This window comes from Trachypithecus francoisi, unplaced genomic scaffold (assembly GCF_009764315.1).
Source record: "Trachypithecus francoisi isolate TF-2019V2 unplaced genomic scaffold, Tfra_2.0 Lachesis_group16, whole genome shotgun sequence".
Lineage (NCBI taxonomy): Eukaryota > Metazoa > Chordata > Mammalia > Primates > Cercopithecidae > Trachypithecus > Trachypithecus francoisi.
Genome location: NW_022681461.1, coordinates 12,786,416 through 12,814,298, shown reverse-complemented (window position 1 = coordinate 12,814,298; position 27,883 = coordinate 12,786,416). Strand labels below are relative to the sequence as shown.

The window sequence follows — 27,883 nt, the reverse complement described above, 5'->3', positions numbered from 1 at the left end:
CTTCCTCTGTTTTCAAGTTTGGGCACATGCATTTCTTTGGTAAGAAGCTGAGGCCAGAGAAGTGTCTTTGAAGCCTGGAAGCTCCCTGCTCTGTGGCCACCGTCACCCTCGAGGGTCACACATCTGCCTGCAGCAGCGTCAGAAGCAGATATGCAGCCCTACCTTGGTCTGGGAGCAGGAGCTTGAGCAGTGAGCTGTTAATGTCCTCGCTTGTGGGGGTGGACAGTGAGGAGGAGGCGATAAGGCAGCAGCACATGGAGAGAGGGATACCGTCCGTGGGTCTTGGGATGACCACTTGAACTAGGTTCCTTGAAAAGCCACAGTTCAGTCCTCTGAATGAGGACTTCAGCAGTTTCACCTTGTGGGCCCTATATCACAGGATGCTGGCCTCCCTTCCAGGAAGCCCTTGGCCAGACGGAACCCAGGCCTTGCATTTTGTCCCACTCTCAGGCAGAGTTGGGTAATTCATGTTTGCTGTAGTCGGTTCGTGGGGATTATTAACCCCGCATATGTGTGCTTCACATTCCAGAATACTTGCTGCTTAGCTGAGGTTTCATTATCTTTTGCTGTTAGCTGATTTAAATGGAAATGGGATTTATCAGGTACCTGTATTCAAGCGAGGGTAATGTGTTTCACCCTCTTCTAGCTTCATTGGGACTGCTTCATTGGGATTTGACTTTTGGGACTTGCAGCAAGAGGCAGAGACATCGGCCACACATAAGCCCCGCTGACTGTTGCTATCTTAACATGCATCCTAAATGTTAAAGATCTCCAAACTCTATTCCTGAAGTATTGCTTGGGATGCCTGATGAAAAAGTGTTGCTTCATGACAAATCCATTAACTTCTTGTTTGGACTCTGTAGGTTTTGGCACTTTGGCTTCATATACTATAAAGAACTGGCTAGAGTATTTTGATGAAAATAAATTGAGGCACAAGATCTATGGTGGCAGCAGCCAGTGCATACTCTTCTGTGATGACATATATTGCTTATCTGTACGGAGTCTTTGAATCACTGATAAGCCCCTCTAGACTTAGAATTGTGGAATGACATCTTTAGGAAAACGTCATTTCACTCTCCAGATATCTCCCCTATAGATTTTTCAGTATATGTTTATTGAAGCAAGACAGAAAAGCTAGACACACCCCTGGAGAACAATAGATTAATTTGGGTGTCTCCATGTGGTAGTAGTAAAACCTTTTGAGCATCTGAGTACCTGTCAAACTACACATTCATCTTTGTTTTTCTCTACTCCACTTACAGCAATTTTAGGTGATTCTGTGGATAGGGCAATGGTTTCAGTCTTTGGATGCATTCCCTATCCTCTGTGAAGTCTCTGAAATGGTAGTTGTTGAGTCCTTGGACACTTGTCATTGGGGCCTGATGATTAGAGCACATCCTCCTTAGAATTGTTGAGTTTTAATTGTGCAATAACTTTAGCTTTCCTTACAAATTCTAGCTTTGCCAAGTGTGCTTTCTATTTTCATTTTCAGCTCATAGCGAAACTTTATTTTGCAACATCAAACCAGAACATTTCCTTTAAAAGCCTTCCTGACCATCTCAGTAATTTTAGTTTTTCACCTCCAGCTAATAAACGGACCACGTTTTTTTCCCCTTTGTCCCACATACACTACTGTCATTTTGATCAAAGTGAGAATTAGAATAAACCAAGTCTAGCACCTTTTCCCCAGGAGCTTAAAATGCTCCAGGAAGTACTCACTGGGTGTCCACGTGTCTAACTCTGTAGCCTTCACTGTACTTCTGAGAAAAATGTGATTTTGTACTGGAAGCTTTGGAGTGCCTGGATTCACCCAGTTGCCAATGAGAAGCAGCAGATCCTGCATTGTGTTGCATCCTTCCTTCTCCTTCAATTCAGTTGGGTTGTTGAGTACACTGGAATTTGCTATGGTTTGAATGTCTGTCCCCTCTGAAACTCGTGTTGAAACTTAACCCCCAGTGTGGCAGTATGAAGAGTTGAGGCCTTTAGGAAATAATGGGGTTATGAGGCCTCTGCCCTCATGAATGGATGGGTTCATTCATGGATCAGTGGATTAATGGATTGTCACAGGAGTGGGACTGGTGGCTTTATTTAAAGAGTAAGAGACAGCTGTACTAGCACACTCAGCCTCCTGGGCATGTCATGCCCTGTACTGTCTCTGAACTCTGCAAAGAGTTCCCACCAGCAAGAAGGCCCTCACAAGATACAGCCCCTCGACCTTGGACTTGTCAGCCTCCGTAACTCTAAGAAATAAATTCCTTTTCTTTATAAATTACCCAGTTTCAGATATTCTGTTATAAGCAACAGAAAACAGGCTAAGACCAAGAAAACTCAACATTTAGACCTTACTATTGTGAAACCGAAAATGCCTTCAACTCTTGGTATTTGTACGAGGCTGTGTTGAGCATAGAAAATGTATAGACATGCTCCCTCTGTCCTCCTGTGGGATGCAGTCTGAGACGGAGGGAAATCAAAAGAAAATAAACACAAGTTTTAAAAGGTGCAAAAGAAGGTCCATGAGTGGAAGTGAATGCTGCACAAGTTTAGAGGAGGGTGAAGTAGGTAGGTACTTGCAGGAGAAGGCTTTTGCACTGGACCTGGAAGAATAGTCTGAGTGTCTCAAAGGAGAGCTCATTTGGTGGGAGGAGATCTCAGGAGAAGGGATAGCATGTGGACAAAGTACATCCTTGGGAAGCAAAAGGGATGTTTTAGGGATGTTTAAGCAACTTCTGGATTGAGCACAGAGAAGAAAGAAACAGGACCAAGACCAGGACCTAAATTTATATATGGGGAGATTTCTGCTCCAGGTACAGATGATACCTTTGTCAAAGAAGGACTGACAATTCCGAGGCTCTGAGTTTAGATTTTAGCTCTCTCATTCATTCTTGGGTGACCTTGGACAATTCACATTCACGATGTGAGTTGAGTGAGTTATCTATAAAAGAGAAAAAGCAACAACAGCAAGGGATAGTTGGTGCAGCAACAAACAGATACGAAGTGCTCCACAAACACCAAATTAGGACAATTGGTGTTTAAGCCCAGATGCTGAAGCAAAGCACAGATGCACCTTGCTCACATCTCACTTTGTCATGGAAAGCTTTTTGAACCCACTGTATTCTAGACACCTGATGTTATGAGAACACAGGAATTTATTATTTCATTTTACCCAGTAAACATTTTCAGAAGACTTACAAGGCATTTGTTTTGCTTTCCAATGAAGGTGAGCTGCTACCCTGGTACCCCATCCACCAGATCATCTCCAATGGCACCATGCCACACAGATGCTCAAGTTGGCAGTTTTCTGCTTGAACTCTCCCAATGACAAATGTGATAAGATTTGCTTTTTTAGATAGCAGCTGCATCTTTCTTCCGTTCCCTTCACTTCCTTTGGGCTCAGCAGTTTTCCTTTTTGCTCCAGATAAATTGCTGTTAATTTAAATGTACTGCAGATCCTTGCCATTTTATGGCTGATTGCTTCTGAGTAATAGGAGGAAAATGTGTGCATGTTTGAATGTAAATAAATTTAAATGGGTTGTGAGCCAATGATAAAAACGCAGAGCACTTCACTGACCTTCAACTCGCTTCCCTGCCCAGCCTTTCCCTTTGAAAAGGTCAATGAGTAGGTCCTCAATCAGCAAATAGCAGAGGTTGAGTTTCAGGCCACATCCGGTTTCTTCCTTCTCTGTTTTCAACTTCGACTTTACATCCCAGTTCTCAGATAGCACCTGCTTTATCCTTGTTCCTATATAGCTCAGCTAGTGCGTGCAATGGTGGCAAAGTTTCTCTAAAGTTGTTTTTGATAAAGGAGCTGGTCTCACGGTAACTACCATGCACCATCGGAATGCTACAAATGCTTCAGAATGTCACATTGTCAAAATATCTATATTTCAGGCTCATAAGCTAGACAGCTCGTTTGGCTGCTAAACCCACAAGATGTTCAGCCATTTGTTGTGGTCTAAAAACTTTCCCCCTCACTAGGAGAAAATAATCCTCTATTGTTTTATATCATTTTGTGGTCCTTCGAGTTTTTGATAATATGAGAGGGCAAAAGTTACGAGATCCTGGTAGGTAAATTGTGGCCTGGATTGAATTTTGCCATCAATCTCTCTTGAAATCAAATTAATTTTTCAATATGTAGTGGAATATCTTTAGTCTGTACACAGTGTGGCAAGATCAAGGGTATGAAAGAGTAGGGTGACTTGCCTTCTTTGAGGTGAAGGGTGGTGGAAGTGGTAGTTTGAATGCATATTGCCTACAATTGCAACAGGCTGGCTTTTCCTCAGAAGAAAAATGCCGTATGTGTTTTTATGGGGGCTTCACTTGTTTTTATGGCATGGACGTGTGGAGCTGAGATCTACTTCTTGGGGAAGGATGGATCACAAAAGGCAAGCACAAGAAGGTTGCAGAGGGACACTTGACATCAATTGAAATAGGGGCCAGGGCAGTTGCATCCTGAGTGGATGGCAGTGGTCCAGTAGAACCGTCATCTGGCAAAGTTAGCTGTGTTTCCAACTGTAATAATTAGTGAGCCTGGAGGGGCTTGTGGCAGGAAAATAGCAAATAGACACAAAGAAAGAGAAGCCTGGTTAAGTTACTGCTGTAAACATGCTGGGATTAGTAAACTCTTGGAGTTCCTGTGCCATAAACCCATTGGAAATAAGGCTTTATGCCAGCAGTTTAATCGTTGTGTTATTGAGTCAACAAATCTTTTTATTCTGGGGTCATGCTGTCTCTATCACTGAGTTTCTCCTGTTTTTGTTGACAAAGTTGCCATCCTTATATTAACACTCACATTGTTTCAGTGGGAAGGAATTTGAGCTCCACCCTCTTACAAGATAAGAAGTTTGATTTGTTAATTTGGCCTGCTCGTTTTACGTGCTATAGTGCACTGGTAAACTAGCTCAGCTTCTGTTTGCCTGGAGGCGAAACTGTTAGAAGGAGACTGGAGACAGATATGAAGGAGAATTAATCAGTGCCACTGAGTGCTTCCTAAATTCTCAGGGCTTTTGTGGGTGACTGAATCCAGAAATGATGTTTGGCATCTGTACCGAGTTCTTTTGGAAGGGCAGAAGGGAGAAATGCCGTGGAAATTAAGCTCCGTAGACTCTTTTAGCATTGTTGTAAATGATGACACAGATTGGTGGTGGTAGTTACAGTTCTGGAGGCAGATGACACCAGCGCTTGGCAGACCAGACGCCAGGTGGAGGAAGACGGAGAGTCTGCATGGTTGGGCTTGGAGGTGCCATCCAAAGTTGAACTTGAAAATGTCTTGAAGATTTCTATTATGATATGGTCTATTTTGCCACTTATGGATCTCGTAAAGATTCATGCAAATTAATCACAGAATTATGTATACTAGAACCTTCACTGATCCACTGGGTTTCCATGGGCAAGTTCAGTGAAAGCTCACTGTCTTCTTGCACTTTGCCCTAGTTGACTGGCTATGGCATTGGAGTTTCTGAGTTGGAATCTGAGCTTCATCACACACTAGCTGTCGGACCTTGGGCAAGCTGCCTCCCGCTCTGGGCCTTTGTTTCCTCACAGTAAAGAGGTCACAATAGTAGAACTTATCTCATAGGGTTATTGTGAAGATAAAAAAGGATAGTTTGGGCACAATGCTAAGAAGAGAACTGGCACAAAGTAGATTCACTGTCATTTATTGAGCGAATTATTTACTTATCTTTCTTTTTCTGTGAAGCAATGAAGTATTTGAGGTCAAGGAACTGTATTTTCTTTATTTTGTAACATTTATCACAGTGTCTACTGTTTGGTTGGTGCTTAATAAATTAAGTAGGATTACTTAATGTTCGATATTACATATCATATTACTTATATATTATTATATGTAATATATACATATACTATATGTCTTATAGATATAATATATACATATACAATACACTGCATGTTGTATGCTATATATTATATGTTATATAATAAATATTACATCTCCATATGTGTCAGATATTTGCTATAATACTTAAAGTTAAGCAACTAATTAATTATTTTATATTAGGATTCTTAGAAAAGAATAGCTGGGCATGGTGGCTCACGCCTGTAATCCCAGCACTTTGGGAGGCCGAGGCAGGTGGATTGCTTGAGGTCAGGAGTTTGAGACCAGCCTAGGCAACATGGTGAAACCCTGCCTCTACTAAGAATACAAAGATTAGCTGCGCATGGTGGCTCATGCCTATAATCCCAGCTACTTGGGAGGCTGAGGCAAGAGAATCGCTTGAACCTGGTAGGCAGAGGTTGCAGTGAGCCGAGATCTCGCCACTGCACTCCCGCCTGGGCAACAGAGCAATACTCCAAAAATAAAAAAAAGAAAAAGAAAAAGAAAAGAATCTAGCTATTTGTATTGTCTAGTATTTCACCAGTTAAAGTTAGCCAGTTCTCTGGGCCAGTTGCTGAGTAACTAATCAGTTCTTTTAGAAACAAATTGCTAAAATTAGCTGGGGAAAGAAAAGGATTCGGGTAGTTAGGTATTGTTGAAACTAATTGCCCCCACCCATAAAGACAAATATTAGGTTGGTGCAAAAGTAATCATGGTTTTTGCCATTGAAAGTAATGGCTTTACTTTTGCATGAACCTTTATATAAAAATTATTCAAGGGTCATTTGTATTGTACACAGATGTTTCCTCCTTAAAGTAAGCTGCTAACAACTGATACAGTTATGGGTGGAGCTGTATGCAGAAATCTTTTGCATTTCTTTTCCTTGTTTCATGTACCATGTAAAATCAGTTTTAAGTTTAAAACTAAGTTGCTCAATAATGAGATGCACATTTTCCCCCAACTTCTGTTCTGTTATTATATATTGCTCTATGTTTTAAAGCATATTCCATGTTGTGTCTCATTTTTGATGTTTATTTATTATGTTCATTTGAAAGTTATTGTACTTGTATGTTAATTTTCATGGATTTTTCTTTTGAGCATGACTTATGTTTTATTTTGTGTTTCTTTTAGGTTTTGTTTTGTTTCATAAGATCCCACTGGATGGGTAGCTGAAATAAAGGAAAAGACAGAGAAAGGGGCTGTGGTGCTTGTTGGTTGGTGCTGCCCTGTAAGCTGGACTCTTGGGACTGCTGTTGGCTTATCCCGGGAAGTGCTGCTTATCTGGGGTTTTCTGGTAGATGTGGGGAGTGTTTGGAGGATGTACTATATGAAGCCTGCATATATTGTGAGCTGTGATTGGGGAACACCATGCAGAGGCAACTCTCAGGCAGCTAAGCAGCACCTCAAGAAAACATGTTAAATTAATGCTTCTCTTCTTAACAGTAGTTCAAATACAAAACTGAAATGAAATCCCATTGGATTGAACTTCTCTTCTGAAAAGTGTGTTTTTTGACCCTACTGGACATTTATTGACTTAATTGCTTCTGTTTATTAAAATTGACCTGCAAAATTAAAAAAAAAATTAAAGTTGGGAACAGGTATAAGTTCACACTAAATAGTCTAATCTACATGTAACACATATTTTAGTACGATTTTCTATAATCAGCACTGAATTCAGAGGGTTTGACTTTTTCATATATAACACAGTGACTTAAAGAGTTAAGGGTGTATATGCCATCACTCTGGGGACGTGGTAGTGTTATTAAAAGGTTATGTCCTTCACTGTCAATAAAAGTCCAAATGTTTAGCTTAAGTCTGAGAGTCAAACAGTGTTAAGGATTGCCTTAAAGTTCCTTAGCCAGCAAAACAAAACAAAACAAACATTTAAAACATTTAAAAGGAAGAAGAAGGAAGAAAAAAAAAAAAAAACCAAGAACAAGCAGCAACAGCTGTTTTGTTGGGGCTATAGACTTAGGTTCGGCATAGTCAATTTCAGAATAACTAAGAGTGGAATATATGCATATGGTAAAATTATAACCTTGCCTTTTTTTATTTGCCCTGGGCGATCCACCTGCTTTTTAGAAGTCTGCCCAGTGAGAAGGCCACAGTATCTCATGCTGTTTGCATTACAGAACTGTAGCTTTTCTACTCTGAAAAGGCCCGGGAGCAGAATGGCTGGCCTGCTGTGAGCAGGAGAGGAAATTCTAAGAAGGATAGTCCCCCTACAACATACTGTCATACTGCTGGGTTTTCATGGGTAGGAAAGCTTGTCCTGACCCCAGCAGCAAAGAGGTGGCAGGTCGCTAATGAATATGTGCTTTATAATGTCCTTCTTCATTGCTGAGAGGGCAGCCTTAGAGCTATGGATTTCTGCATCCCCCCTGAGTCTGACCCATGGACACCTGCTTCATTCACTTTAGCATCACAGCGACCTTCATATGCTGTGTTCGGTCTGCGCCAGGCAGTATCTTTGTCCTGAAGAGAGGTTTGGCTATCCCCATCCCACCCCACCCTGCTCCTTTTTTGTCAGGAGGACTTCAGAGCCAGGCCTGCAGCATTTTGTTTGAAAACACAATCAGCTCTGACTGTTAGACATGCACACAGACACCATAGCTGGATTGGAAACTTTTTTTTTTTTTTTGGAAATAGTCGCACAAAGGCTGCAATTTAGCTTTAAGGTTCTATAGATTTTTAACTAGTCCAACACAGTCAGAAACATTGTTTTGAATCCTGTGTGAACCAAGGCATTAATCTTAATAAACCAGGACCCATTTAGGCACCACTTGATATAAAAAGGATATCCATAATGATTTTATACTGTATCCTTTACATTAGCCACTAAATATGCTATTGCTTGATACAGACCTTTCACAGAATCCTGTGGATTACAGCATTTCACTTGGCTACTTCATACCCATGCCTTAAAGAGGGGCAGTTTCTCAAAAGCAGAAACATGCTGCCGGTTCTCAAGTTTTCCTTCTAACTCCATTTGAGTGTAAGGCCAGCTGGCCTTCCATGTGGGGAGGTCCAAATATTTTCTAAATTCCCATTTTCTTATTCGCAGCTAAATGACAGTTTCTGTCATTGCTTAGATTTCAATCTCTCCCAAAGGTGTTGATTTACAAAGAGGCCAGCTAATAGCAGAAATCCTGACCCTGAAAGAAAAAGTGAAATTCAAGCTGTGAGCCAGGCAGGAGCTCAGTAAGGCAAAGGTTCTTGACAATCAGCCGTTTGGTACAAAAAAAATTTTTTAAGCTTTTATGTTATACCATGGAGCCATAGAAAGGCTATGGATTGTTTAAGAACTGTTTTAAAGTGTCCCAGACCCAAAACGGAAAAAAAAAAAAGAAGAAGAAGAAGAATATTTGTACCCAACAGCTAGAAGGATTGCAAGGTAGATTTTTGTTTTAAAATGTAGAGGAGTGGACAGATAAAGCAATTTAATATATCAAAGATCAGTTGACATCTCCTAGGGAACGATGAAAACAGCAGGCTATTAGAAAATTGTTTCATATGATTCTCGTGTTCTTTTCGGTTTTTTAATCCCTAAAGATCACGATCAGTAACATAGTTTCTCTTTTCTGTGCTCTAGATCACCCCTTTTCATCATTTTGCTTTCTGTCTCCCCTATAAGAAATGTGCTTTTTAGAGCTTCCCAATGGCATGTGTTGCATTTTTGCAGCATTAGAAAAGGAGAGGTAGCATTTTTGCTGAAATCGGGCCTGTCACTCTCCAACTAAAGGTTCTGGCACTGCAGTGCCAGGCAAGTCTCCTAAATGAACAGAATGACCTGTATGAGCCGATGCCTGCCCTTTCAGAGGGGCTGCTGTCCCCAGTCGCAGCCAACTGTGCCCCACAGGAATGGGACCCCAGGCTTCCAAATCTTGTGATTCTTTAGGAGAAACATGAAACCTGGATTTTGTGTGAAGTGTCCCTATTGTTAAAAAGTTGGCTCAGTTATTTTTAAAATATTTTGTAAGCCAACAAAAGTCTGTGGGCTGCCAGTTTGTTACTTTTGTCTTAAAACATGATCATTGTTCTCTCACTGTATCCTTCTGTCTTTCTTTTGCAAATTCACTTTTCTTTCTCCCTGACCTTGCCATTGGTCAGGGCTTTGTTACCACAAGCTAAGAAATTGAGTTTAACAACCCAATTATCTGCAACATGTCAATTACCTTTGCTCCTCTCCTATAATTCCCACCATGCTGTGACCCTCAGCTGTCTCCCCTTGCTGGGAATTCTGCACCCATGTCTCCCCTCAACCCATTCTCTGGTTGGTCCTACTCCCGGGTAGCCAGAGACATCCTAGCAAATCCTTCCACCTGTTGTATCTGATACCAATTTCTTTTCAGCAGCGCTCATGTCTCTTGGCCCAGTCAAGTGCTGCCAGGTTTAGATAGGAAAGTACATGTCCCATTTTCATGGGTGCCCTTAATGTGGTCCAAGTCCTGTATCTTACTATATTTACTCATGGCTCAGTGGGAGCCTCCAGAGACCCTCTCAGGCTGCTGATCTAGACTAAGGAACGCGTCCAGTATCCTCACACGAGACATTGACTCTGTGACGACAAAAGTACCAACAGTCTGAGGCCAAGAAAGGTTCATCTCACAACAGGAAAAACAAATGTCAACACACATTAGAGAGAATTGATTCAGGGCTTTTCTCTCCCAGTCTCCCAGCAGGGACTGATTTCATTTCCGACCCATTAGGTTTTCTTTCCAGAAATAGGTAGCAAGGACAAGAACTAAACAATCCCAGTCCCACCCAGCAACACAGAACACAGGAGTTCGTTTTTGGCTTCTCACTTTCCAAGTAATCCTGAATCAGGCCCAGAATAGCTGAGGCTTGGAGCATCTCCTCAGACAGAGCAGAGGTGACACCTGTTCAGCGGTGTGTGGACTAAATAACTCGAGGAGCTCAAGACAGAACACCAGTTTCACGCCAGGTGCGAGAAACAGCATGATGGAGGGAAGCCCGCTTTCTCTCTCCTCTTCTTTTCTCTTTATTCCTTTAGGGCACCTGACTTCTCTTTCTCCTCTCTCTCTCTCTCTCTCTCTCTCTGTCTCTCTCATATTCTACATTGACCCCATGACCAACTGAGCATGTATTTTTGTTTCACTGGTTGTTTCGCAGAATTAAAACACACACAACTTTTTATTCCTCCATTGCAGAATGGAATCAGGATGCTACAGAGGACCTGTGCTTTCTTCCTTTGCATGATTTACACCTCCACCTATTTTGGTGCTAGCTGCCTAGGACTTCTCTCTTGGTTTGAGTTTGATTCCTTCATACTATACTAGAAGTTCATTTCATCTTATTTTGTCCATTAGGTTTGGACAGATATGGAGGGACAGATGTGGAGGGACAACTGGAGTGAGGACAAGCAATTCCATACAATATAGGGTCTCTCAGGGTTGGTGCATCCAGCCATGTGGGCAGGGCCAGTCACATCTAGTCTATGTCCCCAGAGCCTCTGGAGTTGTGCAGCGTAGCTGACTCATCTCCAAGGAAATTAGTACAGAAATAACCACTCTATTAAGTGTGCTCTGCTATGTTCACATGCCTGTAGTACCTGCAAACCATGCCAGGTTCCTCTAAAGACATAGGAGAAGATGAAGGACTCTCTTGGACAGACCATGAATTGAATTTGCTGCCGGGTGCTGCCAGACTGAATTCGGTTGACAGAACTCCCAGCCCAGGAAAGTTCCATGAAAGCGGCTGTCGCAGAAGGAAATTTCCCACTAAAGTCAGTCCATTTTCAAGTTTTGGGCTTCAGAGGCAAAAGAACGTCCCAGCCACCTGATTTTGATGGTGAGGTAACTCTAAGTTTAATTCAGACTAGTGTTGCAGTATAGCTTTGGCATGGTCATGAACGAGCACCCAGAATGTGTTGAACCAACCCCCACCCCTAACTACTGACTATGACTGCAGTAGGTTTTTATGGGGAAACAAAATGTGTGAAAAGCAAAAAGAAAGGAACAGAGTTTTTAAAATCACCTTTATTGTAAGGCAGTCCATTTGTGAATTGAGTATAAACATTTGCAAAGTAACAAGAGGTTCCTAAGACAAATCCTTCAGTTTCACCCACTTCATGTTCAACCATTTGCTGTAATCCAGAGGCAGCCTGTGAATCATTCTCATGCCCTGTGTTCTTTTTTTTTTTTCCTATAATGTTCCAGGTTTAAAAGCCATTTTTTCCCACATTTTCTGTAAATAATGGATAATCGTTTTTAAAAATTTTATTTTTAGTGCTGTTTTAGCGATGTGGATAGATCATAAATGTACTTGCTGAATTCAATCATTTTTAACAAGCCAATAAAGTTTGATAATTCACTCCATGTGTCTTGCATTCTCTATAGATCTTGTGTACTTCCTCACACCTCCGCAAGTGTGTGCTGTCACCCGAGTACTCTTGGTTGTGTTCAGAACTGAAGACGTGAGAAGAAATAGTGTGAGAAATGTCACTGAGAGTTTCAGGGGAGTCCCAAACCCATTTCAGATTCTGTGATAAATTATCCCGCCAAAAAGGACTTTTAAAATTTGTGTCAATATGAATTGTCCATGTATTGCTTACTGATTCTTGCATCAGAAATATTTTCATTGGCTAAAAGGCAATCCTTTAAAAAATAAAAAGCTTATGGGAATTTTTTTTAAAACCCTAAATTCCATGGCAAAGCCCTTTGGTATTTAAAACACTTGAAATGACCCAGGTCACAACAAGAGAGTATAGTCAATGCTCTGTTTGTCTTTTCCAAATGACTTTGTGGACATATAAACATAATGACTTGGGCTTGAAAGCGAGAGAGAGGGGAACATGTTGGATGTAGACGGAAGATACCATGAGACCATAACTGGTAGCGTGGTGCCCACACTTCATGTCCCTTTTGTCTCTATCCTCAGGTCAGCTGCATGGTTCCTGCCCCATTTTTCCCACTGAAAACAGGACGTAAAGTGAGATTTGTAGGACCTCAGGCTCTGATTCATTTGAGCTTGCCATCCCCTACTGTTAACACCCAAGGGATTTTGCTCTAAATCGGACTTAGGGATTGGAAAAACTAATCTAGTGTGACCTCATGCTTTGTCAAGTATACTGCCCCTCTTTTAAAAGCCCAGTGTTGGGCTGGGTGTGGCGGCTCACACCTATAATCCCAGCACTTTCGGAGGCCAAGGCGGGCAGATCATGAGGTCAAGATTTCAAGACCAGCCTGGCCAACATGGGGAAACCCTGTCTCTACTAAAAATACAAAAATTAGCTGGGCCTGGTGGCAGGTGCTTGTAATCCCACCTACTTGGGAGACTGAGGCAGGAGAATTATTTGAACCCAGGAGGCGCAGGTTGCAGTGAGCCAAGATTGCGCCATTGCACTCCAGCCTGGGTGACACCACAAGATTCCATCTCAAAAAAAAAAAAAAAAAAAAAAAAAAAACAAAGCAAAAAAAACCCCCAGTGTTCAGAGTTAGTGACTTGTGCTTTTTCCAAACTCCCTTCTCCATTTATTGAACTGAGAACAGGTTGCATCTAACATCCGAAGGTCACATGATAATTTGGAGTGGCAGGTGTTTGTCGCAGACTATGCAGGTTTGAATCCCAGCTATGTCCACAAACAATATAATCTTGGGAAAGTTCTTTCACTGCTCCATGCTTCTGTTTCTTCCTTTGCAGAATGAGATGATGGTAATAAGAATAGTACAATATTTACCTCACTGGGCTGTTATAAGAGTTAAATGAGATGGCTCAGGTAAAGCCCTTAGCACATTGCCTGGCAAGTGGGACACTTGGTATTGCTAATAGCTAATACTTCAAAAGAGCTCTGGTTGGCGGGTTGTTGGGTGTACCTCAGTAAATGTCCAAGAATTACAAACCCACTTGCATATCTTGGTCATATGCAGATTGTGTGGTTGCAAATAATGGAAACGAAATGAAAGGAAACTTCACTCACTGGGCCATCCTGGGTGTGGCCCAACCTGTGAAGACTACTTTGAAATTGTTTCAGGAGTTATTAGGATCCTGCTCTTGAATTCTTCTCTCTATCAAAGCCAATTTGTACACACTGATTCTGCCTCAAGTTTTATTTTGATAAAATAAGAGGATCTGATTTATTTGGCCAGTATCCTAACAGTTCCATGAGTTCGAATGATGGTCTGTCATTTGCAAATTCTTGGAGAAATAGCTCTGAATGTCTTCAAGTGAATACAGCTGGCCTCACTAGTTCTCATTTTATTAATTCGGAATTCTTTTTATCATTTCAACAGGGACTGCATTAACTTTAATTTTTGAATTAGCTATTGAAAAATCTTTGGCTAAGAATGTAAGTAACAACTTAGCCAAAAGATTGTTTCAAAGAAAAGATAGTTTCAAGTTCCCTCAAGACTTAGAAACAAGTATTCACAGGCAATGAGTTATGAATAACTAGATTATTCTTTTCCTTCCTGAAGTCGTTTCTGGTAATAGCTCTAGGAGGCCACACATGATTGGCCTAGTTGGAACGACTTCATGTTTGAAGTCAAAAATTTCATGTTCTTAAAAATACTTCATAATTTGCACTTTTTTTCTTATCATTAAATCTTTTTAAGTGAGTGGCATTGATGTTTTTCTAGCACTTAATTTAGGACAATTTTACTGTTGTTACCACCTTTCCTAACACATCCTTTAGTGAGCTCTACCACAGGACCTAAGAGGTAATGATAGGTGACAGGCATTGACTTCAAACTTAAGTGCTTCATGATCCTCCCAACAACCTTATGAGGCCAAAGCTAATATTGCCTATATTTTAAAGATTAGGAAACTGAGGAATGGAACCCATGAGGGACTTGCCTCAGGTTACCTAGTTAACAAGTTAAAACTAGGATTTGAATTCAGGCAGGCCGGCTGTAAAGCTGGTGCTCCCGATGTGAACTGGATTCTTGAACTGGGCTGGAGCTAGAGTGAGGCCAGCCAGGTGTCTAGGGCACAATTTGAAAGGTGGTGGCAATGCTAAGGTTCATGCAAGTGCCCAGTGGCCACTCCTACTAGCACTGGGAGTTGTGTTATTGTTGTAGCAAAGTAGAATTGTGAAGTTAACTGAAGTCACTGGAGAGGCACCCTTTGATCTCAGCAAGTCCTCAGGTATTTGTGCCATGAACAAATCCTTTGCAGATCTTGACTTGCAAGTATGTGGCACAGTAGTGAAATTGGCACATGCATTTTAAATTTTACCTTGTGAAAAAGAGAAGTTGCATCAAGTCTCTATTCACTGCTAATTAGTTAATGAAAAAACCAGAGCATGTTTGCTTTGTCCGTTGTAACTGAAGATGGATTTGCTGTTTTTGATTGCCTTCAGGTGAATTTTCTCATCACTCTTGAACTTTAGTACTTCCCATTCTTTTGGAGTAGTCCCTACTCTCCGATGAGTGAACTTGAGGGAAACCTTGCAAGTGGAAAGGGCCTGGTGGGAAGGGGTGTTGAGGACACATCCTGCCACCTCCATGAACAGAATCCAGACGTCAGAACAAGGTGGTGAAAAATGCCTGCGCTGTTCCTTGCCTTTCAGACACCCAGAGGCAGAGCAGCATTGGAGCAGCTTGGTCACTTCGATGTGCCTGTCCTCAAATGTCCCGTCTGGCAGCCAGTAACTGAGAGAGACTGCCAAGGGCACATGCTAATTTTCCAGTCATTTGGTCAAGCCCCATCTCACACGCTACAAGACCCTGGAGCCTGTGTTTACTGAGTTAAAATCTCTGCCTGACCATAAATTATTGAACAGAAAGTTCCCTCCCTCACTTCTTTAAAATTTTTAACCTGTCGCCAAGAAGGAAAGGAGAAACCTCTTTTGTGTTTATTAACCACGTTTCCATCTCTTTTTAATAATTCTCGTCATGCTGTAATCAGTCGTGCTGAATTATTATATAAAAACATAGGCCACGGCTGTTTGCTTTAAGGATTTTAATTCAGCCTCAAGTAAATTCACGCAATTTCACCTCAAGCCCCTTTAGTAGGGGTAGGAAGTACAGAGTCGCCAGCCCTGTTTTACCTTCTGTGGGGAGTTCTCGGTTTGTCACCTGAACTGGGACACAGCTTCTGAGGGAGCTTCCAGGTTTTTCAAAGACTGCTCTCAAGGCAGATTTTCCTCTTTGCGTTTACTCCAGGCTCCTGGGTCTTGGGGAGGTTGATTGATTACCTCTCCATCACCCTGGACTCAACTCTGTTGGATTGAATGTCACGTCTAATTACATGCAGGTCTCCTGCTGGCTTCTCAGGGCGTCTGACTCTGTAGGGTGCACTGGCAGGTCTCAGGTAGAGGAGACGTTCAGGGTATGTCTGCTGTGTTCCCCCTGTGGAGGTGCCAGCCTTAAACAGGCTCAGTCCTCCCTATCTGGAGTCCTGCAGAATGGCGCCTTCTCTGTGGTTCCAGCTTCTCCCTGGGATCCAGCAAAGCTATTTTCCCCTCCTGAATCTCCATCCCTGGAGTTGGTAAGGGCTTCCCACTGTTGTCAGTCTCTGAGTGCCTATTTCCTGTTTGTTTCTCTACCCCGCCCACATCTCTCTGTGTGGCCCTAAAATATATCTCTTCATTTGAACCATATGGGGTGAATTATTTTTCCTTGACAAAACTCTGAGACATATGTTATATTCTTTAATATATGATCTCATTTTATCTTCCATCAAATCTCTTCTTACTCTAGTAAATATTTATTAAGTGTCAATTACAGTTGACCCTTTAACAATGTGGGGATTAAGGGCACCAATTCCCTGCACAGTTGAAAATATGAGTATAATTTTTGACTGCCCCAAAACTTAACTACTCATAGCTTACTTTTTTCTTGCTTTTTTTTTCTTTTTTTTTTTGAGACAGAGTCTCACTCTGTTGCCCAGGCTGGAATGCAGTGGTGTGATCTCTGCTCATTGCAACCTCCGCCTCCTAGGTTCAAACGATTCTCCTGCCTCAGCCTCCCTAGTAGCTGGGACTACAGGCATGCACCACCATGCCCAGCTAATTTTTGTATTTTTAATAGAGATGGTGTTTCACCAGGTTGGCCAGGCTGATCTTGAACTCCCAACCTCAAGTGATCTGCCTGCCTCGGCCTCCCAAAGTGCTGGGATTACAGGTGCAGGCCACCATGCCTGGCCAATGGCTTGCTTTTGACCAGAAGTCTTACTAATTCCATAAACAGTTGGTTAATACATAGACTAGTATCTACATATATTTTATGCATTCGTGACATATTTAACTTTTAATTTTTTCAATAAGTCTAGGTTACAAGGTTCAACTGTTAATTTTTTCAAATTGTTTCAAATCTCCTAAAAAATTCCAATATATTGATTGAAACAAATGTGTATATAAGTGGACTTAAGCAGTTCCAACCTGTGTTGTTCAAGGATCAAGTGTATATGTCGGCCAGTGAGCTAGGCGCTGGGAGGTACCTCCACAAACCAAGCCGACTCCATCTTTGGCCTTATGGGCTATGGCCTAATGATAATGTCTATAATATTGATACCATTGCTGCCCATAATAAGAGAACAATGGCATAGAAAGTTAAATGACTTTTCCAAGGTCACACACATCAGATTTGTCTTCCTGTAAGATCCCTGCTTCTGGCGTTGTTTCTCTGAGGCCAGTGGTTTTCCTTTGTATCTTGGGTGTCTCTGGGCTGCAAGTTCTGAGCTAGCCATAAGAACTCTGTTCTTCATTTTGGTGGCTGCAATTCTTCTTGACTTGGTGTAAATGCATAAGGTATCCCTACCCTTGTAACCTGTTTTCTCTTTTTTTCTTTCCCTTTCATCTGTTTTTTAAAAATCATTTTCTTCTTTTTCTTCCGATACTCTTTTTACTCAAGACAAACACCATAAATATGCTTTGTCTTTTCTTTAATTTTCACACTTTAAAATTTTCAAATTGGTTGGGTGGAATGTACTTAGCTTGTGTGTTTATGTGTGTGTGCAAGAGAAAGAAAGAGAAAGGCTCAAGTAAAGAAAGGGCGCCAGAATTTACACACACATACACAAACACACACACACACACACACACACCCCTATGGAATAGGAATACCGTGTACTTTCAGCTCTATTTGATTAAATGGGAATCTAATCCCAGTACATACACCATTTACCATTATCACCTCCTCAGTGCTCACTGTGCTATAACACTCCCAGCTCTTCTTAAAAAACTTTCCATGTTGTATTTTTTGCTCTTTGTTTTTACTTCCTTATAAATAGCAAGAAGTTTTGCTGAGAAGAAATGATTACAAATCCCAAAAGGTTGGTGTTCCGTTCTGAGCTCCAAGATGTAAGGATTGAGTGGATTTCAAACTTGGCAAAATTTCTGACTTGGCAAATGCTTCCATCCTTATTTATGACAGCTTGGAAACTTCCATTTTCCAGGGTTTATAAATGATGCTGCTGATTTTGTCTCCTTTTTTTATTTTGCTGTGAATTATAAAATAACCAGCCTGAAGGTTTCCTTATAATGTTAACTCTCTTAGCAGAGAGAGAGAGAGAGAGAGGAGAGAGAGAGAGAGAGAGACAGAGAGACAGAGAGAAGAGAGAATGTGTGTGAATTTTTGTGTTCTTTCTTTTCTTGGTTATGAGGTGCATTTTACATATTTCATAAGCCAATTTACTTCCCTTTTTCTGCCTTTCAACAAAATGAAAATCTAGAAATGTTGAGGTGTGGGATACAGAGAGTGACAACCTGTGGTTGTCATTGTCACCACGAAGGACTTCTTGGCCAGCAGTCCTGGGGGATGATAAATTTCATGTCCAAATAGCAATTTAGCATTTGGAATTCTGGAGCAAGACAAGTAATGCATGAAGTCTCAGGGAGTTTGTTTCTAGTGATGTGAATAGGCTATTTCAGGGGTCTCCATGCCCATATTCTTAGAAAATTGTCCAAGTGGAAGAAAAACAAAGAAGTTGTCACCTTCTTTTCTCTTGACCTCCCTCCTCCCCCTGAAGCCTTCTTCTTTTTCTTTTTCCCTTTCTCTTACTCTGATACTCAATTCCTCAAAGCCCACTCATCTTAGGTTTCTTTGTAAGTGCTTTTTCCTTTAGATTCATAGGAATACACAGAAATTGGGAGCCTTGATTTATTGGGTAGAATAGACAGATTTTTCCAAATGTGGGCAGTAGGAATTTTCCAGTGCAGAATGTGTCCTCTCAGAAGCAGACACCAAGATGGGATTAAAGCTGCAAAGATTTTTATTACGAGAAACTCCTGGGTGAGAGAAGCAGGGAAGGGAATTGGAGAGCAAGGGTCTCCAAGAGCATCAGACTGCAATGCGAGCAGGACTGTGGGTGAATAAGAGATGGACGGAGGCTTAGGTCAAGCACCCTCGACTGTTGTTCACTCTAGGGAGTTATTGGCGAGGCTGCTGGGAAGTCTTTGAGCCAAATCAGCCTTCAGAAGACTTCCTTGTCTCCCAGGAGGGTTCTGCCTTTGTATTCCCACCACTCTCAGTCATTGGCTCTGGAGCTTGGCCTCTGTGCAAATGAGGTGATAAATTCCCGAGCTCAGTGTTTGATACCCTTGGTCAACTATGTCCCCTGTCCTTGAAGGTCTGCAAGGTGCATTCTCAACAGTAGACACTGTCTTATCTGAGCTCCACTTAACAGATGTGCTCATTAATTGCTGCTTGCCATCTCTCTGTGAAACACAATGACCAACCTGCACAGCACCCTGGACACTCCTGGCTGAATATCTAGGTTGAGTGCTTACGGAACCTCCCCTTCCTTAAATGACCAGTAGGTCATTTTGTTGGTTAAAAGGGCTTCTACTACAATCATTATTTTTTTAAAAAGTACCCAGGTTGGGCAAGTCAACATTTTGAAATGTTAAAATGTAATTTTTGAGCTGTAGCCATCCTTTTATTTATGGCAACATAAAACAACATCTGAAACTAAGACCTGTTTTTGTTTTTCTCACCTACATACTAAAACCACGAGTGATTTTATTTCATTTTATGTAGTGTCCCCCATCAAACAAATTTCCTATCATGACAGCTCTTGTTATTGATTCATATTCTTTCAGAAGAGTGTTTATGGAAGTGTACATCAATGCCTTGCCAGGCATGAGGACAGAGTCAGAGTGGTACAGAGAGATGCATCCTCTTACACAATTACTCACCCCTGGACTTCAGCAGCCCTTGCATTGAATTGTTTTCAAGGAAAATGAGACCTTATTCAGATTCAACCAACTTTATTGAGTACTTTCTATGTGCTAGACCATAGGTTCCTGATTCAAATGACTACAAGTTGGGACAGTCCTGGGCGTGAGTAACTGGGATGGAGGGGAATGCCCTGTGCACAGGGTAGGGCTGCCCCTAGCCCAGCCCATGTTGGCGTGCAGGAATGAAAACCTAGTGTGCCCAACTCTTCTGATTTTTTTTTTAAGACAAGGGGAGATCCGGGTTTTTATGTGAAATTTTCCAGTTTTTAAATGTTGGCAAGACCCTTCACATTTTTTAAGGTCTCTATGAGCCAAACACAACAAGTGTTGATGCCAAATGTTGCTGTTTGTGACTCTCCTGCTGGACATTCTGCTCATAGCTTTCAGAAGGGGTTCCTTGACAACAGCCCTGAGTAGGTCCTTGTCTTAAGTCAGGCTTCCTGGAAGCGGACGCTGAGATGAGGTTTCACGTGCAAGTAATTTATTAAGGGTGTGCCTGGGACAGGAACCGGGAATCAGGACAGTGGGGGAGGAGCTAAGCAAGAGTATGATTTGAGCCAAAGCCTTGTGGAGGTGGTTTCAGCCATTGAAGTTCAGTCATTTAAGTTGCCACTCAGAGTTGTCACACCCTGAGCTTAGGGAGCTGGGCTTTCATATATGTGCACCTGTCAGTCATTAGCTGAGGTTGCAACAGGCAAAAATGGGCTCCAATAGCTCAAGGGAAGTCCTCCAGAAAAGTGACACAGGTGCTGGATGTTGCCACTGCAGGACACACAATGGCAGTAACAGTGGTTCTGAGAGATCCCTCACGCCCCACCACCAGCGATCTGTGGCTCTCCCTAGTTGACAGGCTGAGCCAGAATTCAGAAACGAATCTTTTGACTCTGTGGCCAGTGCTTGTTGGCACCCTTTCCACCTGCTTCTTACTGAGATCAGCATGCAGAGTTCAGATCATCTTAGACCCTGGCCAGTTGGTATGTTGGCCCTGGGCTACTAACTCTTCTTTTTCTCTAGTAATGCATGGAGTGAGGGTGGCATGGCTATTCAGAGGAGGTGGGGCAGCCCAACAGGAGCAAGAAAGGGGCTCTGGAGCCCCCAACCCTGTAGGCAGCCCAAGTGGGCTCCCCAGGGAGGCTGAGGAGACTCTCAGTTCTACATTTCTCTTGCTAAGTTTGGCAATTTCTTACCTGCAATACAGACAGTGTTTCTGGGTGCTCTGTGTCCCGGTGAGTTCTGGGTCTATGAGACACACTTGTCCTGCTGCTGGAAGGGTGGGCCTTTTGGGGAAATAGGCCAGCAGTTTCTACATCTTGCATCACAGTGCCACAGAATATAGGCTGTTTCCTTTGGAGAGCTTAAAGCTATTCATGGATTTCATTTGGAGATACACCCTCTAAAATCCAACCAATTTCCCTTGAAGGAAATCTATGAGATCTGAAGAGAAAAGGCAGAAGCTACATCACCATCTGCTAACCAAACACCTCTGGATTTTGTGGGTTCCAGAGGCAAAAAGATCAGTTTTATTTTATTTTACTTTTTTAACTGAGTTCATTATGTGCCCAGACACACCTGCCCTGTCCCTTCTGCTGTGGTGGACAGTTTGCTCATCTTTCCAACTCCTGAATTACCCAGGACAGCTTTCCTCTCCCTAGGCTATTGAATGTGGTTCCAAAAGCAAGCCAAGTCTTCCTCCCCCAAACCTTTCAAACCTATCCATTTTGTGTACCCCCACCCCCTCCACCGTCCTCCAGGCCCTCTGTAGTTGAGAAGAGCAAGCTGGTCTTCTCTCTCCCTTCTCACTATGCTTCCACTCCCTGAGTCCCACATTATCTTCCCAAGATGCAGGCTTGAGCCTTAGGCAACTTGCACAGCTGAGTAGATTAAGTCCAACCTTCTCCAAAGAGCATTCCAAGTTCAGGACACTGTCGCTCCAGCCATGTTTCCCCACCCCCCGCCTCTGGTCCACTTCCTCAAGCTGCCTACTCCACTTGGTTTGACCCTCTTCCCGCCACCACCCTCAACTTATTGATTGGGCGACCTTGAACTTGGTACTTAACTCTCCAAGTCTCAGATTCATCCTCATTAAAACAAGGGTGGAGTGACTAGGAGACTTAAGTGGAAAAAAAGTCTGGCAAGTCATTCAGACAGCATGGCATTCAGTAATGGTGGCAATGACCCTAACAATGATTATCATGATTGTTACCTATCTTCCCATGCACCTAGACGCTGCCTCAGAATGCTGCACACAGAATGGCACCTTCTTTCCTATACTCCCGTATTAATAATTGTGCCATAGTGTTCATCTGGTGAGAGGAGCTTGGGTCTGCTGTTGCTGCATTAAACTGGATTGCTCCAAAGCATTAGACCACATGCCACTCCTGTCAAAGGTGCTACTGTGCTTTCAAAGAAACAAATGAAAAAGATGTGATTCTCAGCTGAGTTCGCTTTTGTTGAGATGTGCGAATGGTTCTGAGTAAAGCTATGTGGTACCTCATAGTGAAAGGCTCAATCAGAAATAGGGAGCTTCTGAGGCAGAGAAGATCAGTAAAGCTTTAGGATTCTGAATGAAACTAAATTCCACCCCCCATCCATGGACAGCAGAAGCCAATATCTCTGGGGAACTTCCTCAAGATGTGAACCAGGGGGTGCCATAATGAGTTACCACAAACGTGATGGTTTACAACAACAGAAATTTATCCTCATTGTTGTGGAGTCCAGAAGTTTGAAAGTGAGGTGTTGACAGGGTAGGTTCCTTTTGGAGGACCTGAGGGTCTCTCTTAGTTTCTGGGGGCAATTCTCAGCATCCTTTGGCTTGTAGCTGTATCACTCCAGCCACTGCATCTGCCTTCAGCTCACCTTCTCCCTGAGTCTCCGTGTCCTGTCTTCCCCTTACAGAAATTGTCACTAGATTTAGAGCCTACCCTAAATCCAGGATAATCTCATCTCAGTGATTTTTAATAACATTCACGAAGACCCTTATTTCCAGGTAAGATCGCTGTCACAGGTTTCAGGGGTTAGGATTGGACATATCCTTTTTACAGGCCACCATGTAACCCACTACCTGGAGAACAGAGTTGAACTGAGAGGTTGATAGCACAATGGAAGGTACATGATGTAGATGCCAAGAAGATCTGAGTTCCAATCCCTGTTTGGCCCGTGATGTGGACATATCCCCTAACCTCACTAAGTCTCAGTTTTTCCTTTTCTGTAAAAGAGGGATACTAATTTCCACCACATAGACTGCGAGAATAAGTTAATAATGCATGTATCTAGTACTTAGTAGATTCACAATATAATTATTGTCTTCATTTAATAAAAATTTAAATCTCTGGACATCAAGGTGAAAGAGACATATCATATGACTTTTAGTCATAAAAACACTTAGAAGAAGTTTTGTGTTTGTTGAATGAATAAACAAGTGTTCAGATCTGAAGCCTATCAGAAGTATTTGCTTTGTTCCAAGCAACAGAAGGGAGTTTGGCAGGTCCTCTTGTGCACTGTCCTGCCTGCAGGGTGAATGATGATGATGGTGATGCCAGACTTTAAAGGAAGCTCCTATTTAGACTGGTCTTTATAATCCTTAAAGAATACCATTGCATTATCATTCCCTTCAGTAGTCCACAGAGGTGGTCATCAGACTGAATTCTATGGGGAACTAATATCAAGAGGCAGTGTGAGGTGTCCCAACTAAAGAAAAAAACTTAAAGCACAGAGCAAGGTGGTGCCAGGCAAGTAACAGTTAAAGGGAGGAGAGAGGGGCAACCCCTCGGGGAGTGTGTGTCTTATTTAAACAGGGCAGCTGATACTCACTGGCTCATTCAACCATGCATTTAACCCTTCTGCATGCCTTGGACTGTGCCAAGTGCTGGGGCCACTTGGGTGAGCAAGGCAAGTACTGTCTTCATGGAGCTTATGTTCTCTGAGCGCAACTCCAGCTCTGGGTGCCACGTGGGAATCCAGGGCTTGTTGCTGCCAAATCATCTGCTTTTTAAAGAGAAGAAGCCAGAGGTTATGTGAAATCTCCTGATTTTTAAATGTTGGCAAACAATGTACGTTTTTAAAGAACACTGTGCAGGCCAGACAAAACTAGCCTTTTGACTCAATTGAGCCTGTAGGCTGCCAATCTGTAACCCTTGGGGTGGAATCTCATGACCTTTGCCTTAAGAAACGTTTTTCAAATGTCTGATTTTACGCTAATGCTCTTTTTTCCTGACTTCATTGCAAGCTGCTAATGCTTACTGCTTGTGTCTATGCCCTCCTGGATTTAATGATTCCTAGTTGTTTCACCTCTGTGTTTTCAGCTGAGCTAACCTCAGTCTATCAGCTTCTCCCTTGCAAACCTAAGCCCCATACCTTTGATTACAGTTTCGTGTTCTCTCAAGCTTCTAGAAAGGCTCTGAGCATTGCCCTTTTTCCCTCAACATTTCTTCTCTTGAGAGTCGGAATCTAGTCCAAACCCTTAACTAGCAGCTTATAGATTCGAGCTGCTTTTAAGCCTTCCTTTCGGACTTTGCCATTCCAATTTTCACAGCCATTGAGTCGCGTTGACTCCCAACCTTAGGTGTGATATTAATTTCTCTCAGAGGGACATGGATTTAATAGACTTTTTAATTAACATTTTACAGAATTGGAGCTGTCATTCTTTATGGCAGACTGATACAAATGTCTATAATTACATTTTTGGCATTACATCTGGGGAAAAGTCTAGAAATGTTTGTTTTAACCCCTTCCTAAAACATGCTGATTTATGGGCAGGCCTCTGTATGCACACCTCTAACAGGCCCAGTTGTCATGACAACACAGAACATCATTTGTCAAAGAGCTATAACTTCATTATATGTTGAAGCTGAAAATTTATCTTTTAGAATTTATTTTTATGACAGGGAAATTTTGCATTTCCATAGATATGCTGCTTCTCCCTAATTCTGCTTGTCTTTAGGGAGATTCGGGATTCAGGTGAATATTTTCTAGAGAATAAGATAAACCTCCTACCTTTCGTTCTCTCCCCCTACCCCCAGATGAATTATTGTATTCATTCCAAAGAGAACTCAGATGGACTCATTAGTACAACAACACAACAAAGGTAAAATCGTATGCCAAGTGTCTCTAACTAAATATGATTTTTGTTTCTTTTAAAACATTAAAATTTTATTGGTTGATTATTTTTGGCAGTAAAGTTCAAAGAAAGGGAAGAAAGAAAATGTCTGTAAATCCTTTCTACAAGCTGGCGAAAGTGAAATATTTAGTTATTATATTTCCTTGTGTGATGTGTGATTCATGGATTGAAAAGTCAAAGCCGATTAAAGGGGCAGGCAAATATATAAATTAGTGCAGTGGGCTCCTGGGGGTTGTATCAAATGGAATGCTGCATGCCTTCTCTGAGGATAGTAGCTTATTAGTGTTTACTGACAAATGTGGACCATTGTACTGGATTGTTTGTTTTATTAATTTTTTAAAAGAAGCCAGAAATCTATGGTGGTTCTTTTTTTGTCTGTTTTGAGATGGGGTCTTGTCACCCAGGCTGGAGTGCAGTGGCACCATCTCAGTTTACTTGCAACATCCGCCTCCCAGGTTCAAGCAATTCTCATGCCTCAGCCTCTCTGGTAGCTGGGATTACAGGCGGGCGCCACCATACCTGGCTAATTTTTGTATTTTTAGTAGAGACGGGGTTTCACAGTGTTGGTCACGCTGGCCTCAAGTGATCCGCCTGCCTCGGCCTCCCAAAGTGCTGGGATTACAGGTGCAAGCCACAGCACCTGGCCCAGAGATCAATTTTCACATGAAATTTTCTCATTTTAAAATGTCTTCAGGTCGTATGAATGTGTATTTTTTTATTTGTTTGTTTTTTTGGTTTTTGGGTTTTTTTTAAGCAGGTAATAGTCAAACAAAGCATATCTGAGGACAGGTTCACTCCATGGACTCCTAGATGTGGTTTCTGTCCTAACGAATGCTACACAACAGCTTAGAATGGTTTTGTTTCTCTAAACAAAATGACCAAATCAATCATTGTGCTCTCCAGGCCTTCTCAGGATCTGGTGTGTTAAGTGTTCTGTCTGTTGGCCTCTTAAGGGGCGATGTTCCGCCCGTTTGCATGCTGGGCTGTTGTTGGACTCTGCACCACTCAGGAGAGGAGACAGTGAGAGAATCCCACCTGTTCCTCGCCGACATGCCAAGATGGATGGCGGGGGTACATCAGATGCCTTCTGGGATTGTTCAGGGATTTATGATGCTCACTTTCTGTTTTTGATGGATGGGGTCATTTAATCCTGTCCACTAAACCCCATCTTTTTCTTTTGTATCGAGAACTCCTGGACTGCTGCTGCCTTTCCACAAAGGATAGCAAAGATTTTCTTCCCTCTTACTGCATTTGAGAGTGTTTTGTTTCTCATTCATCAATGAGGGAAAAACACTAGTAATTCTTGGGAATAAACCATCAAAAACATGTGGGGCAAAGCTTCCCTGTGGGTATTACTGCGCCAGAGTAGGAGCAGTTTAGGGAACGCCCCCTTCTCTCCAAATCCTCCCATGGTGGACATCTATCACCTATCACCTCGCTGGCTGAAAGTTAGATTGAAGACATGTTGGCATTCATGTAGAATTATGCTAAGTACGGAAGCCTCACAGTGGCTCTGGCAACAACAGCAGGTCAAGACATGCTTCATGCTTCTTCTCCCCTTTCCCAGGCCAGCTCATGATGCCTTTCACACACCCGAGGCACAAGTCTGTCCTTGTTTACCCTCACATTCGTGTATACCCTCACATTCTTGTATACAGTTTCCTGTACACAGAATGTTGTGCAGCATCGTATCTCATTTTAACCCACGCAGGGCTTTATGGATCCTTTATGGGCATTTAAACATTAGCACCCCTGGTTAGAAGTGTGATAGAAACAGTCTCCCAATAAGTAGCTTTTAAAAACGGGCACAAGTTTGAGTTCCTCATTATTTTCCTGTCTCCTTATTATGCTTTAGAGCAGGCTAAGGGTGCGTGTGTATGTGTGTGAGCATGCGTGCATATGTGTGTGTGTGTGTGTGTGTGTGTGTGTGTGTGTGATTTTGGCTTAATTTTCCTTTTTATGAACTGTTCTTAGCCTATAAGAGAGAAAGGAGATGTTATAAATAAGATACATTATTGAACAAAATATGCTGATACCCTGTGCCAGATAGAGACAGTTTAATCTCCAAAGCTTTTCTCAATGTTTTTTACAAGTGTTTTGAAATAACCATAGAGTGGTAATGAACTAATTTGGATCCCATATTCTGTGTTTACTTCTTCCCTCAAGTGATTTTTAAAAATCCTACTGGCATTGTATTTGTTAAACAATATATAAATTACAAAGAAGTAAACATTTCCTATAATTCTGCCACCTAGAAATATTTCATCTATTTTTCCTAATGCTTTTCTGTGCCTATCATTGTTCTGTGGTTGAATCATTTTCTATATAAATATTTTTATTTCCTATTACATGTACTGAACAGTATATTTACAAGGATTTCTTCATGGAGTTAACATTTGTCATAAATAAACTTTTCCATGGCTCCATAATGTTCTATCCTCTGAATAAACCATAATGTGTTTGATATTTTCCTAGTGTTGGATGTTTAAGTAATTTCCAATTTCATTGTTAAAAGTAACACTGTAATGGGCATCTTTGTGCATACATCTCTGTCCATATCTCTGGATTTTTTCCTAGGATTGGTTTCCAGATATAACATTTCTAAATCATCAGGTTTTGATATTAAGACCCTTCTAATATATTGCCAATTTGCTTTCCAGAAATATTGGCACAGTCACACCAGAAGAGTATACAAATGCCCATTTGTTAGCAACCTTGCTAACATTGTGTTGCTAATTTCTCCTCTGATCTTTGCTTTAGTGTTTGTATGCTGTTTTATATACAAGACTAACCGAAG

General features: G+C 41.9%; 1 protein-coding gene across 7 annotated transcripts in view; it reads left to right on the top strand.

Moving 5' to 3' along the window:
* The window catches only part of NTRK2 (neurotrophic receptor tyrosine kinase 2), a 368,100-nt gene that overhangs the window by 136,237 nt on the left and 203,980 nt on the right, over positions 1 to 27,883 (top strand). For 3 of the 7 annotated variants that reach the window (XM_033236937.1, XM_033236936.1, XM_033236938.1), the window contains one exon: positions 6,962 to 12,163. The exons of the other annotated variants lie outside the window; for them this stretch is intronic. In XM_033236937.1, the coding sequence (XP_033092828.1) occupies positions 6,962 to 6,999 (38 nt within the window). In that variant the 3' untranslated portion in view covers positions 7,000 to 12,163. Of the gene's footprint in view, positions 1 to 6,961; positions 12,164 to 27,883 lie in introns of those variants that run through there. 7 annotated transcript variants of the gene reach the window in all.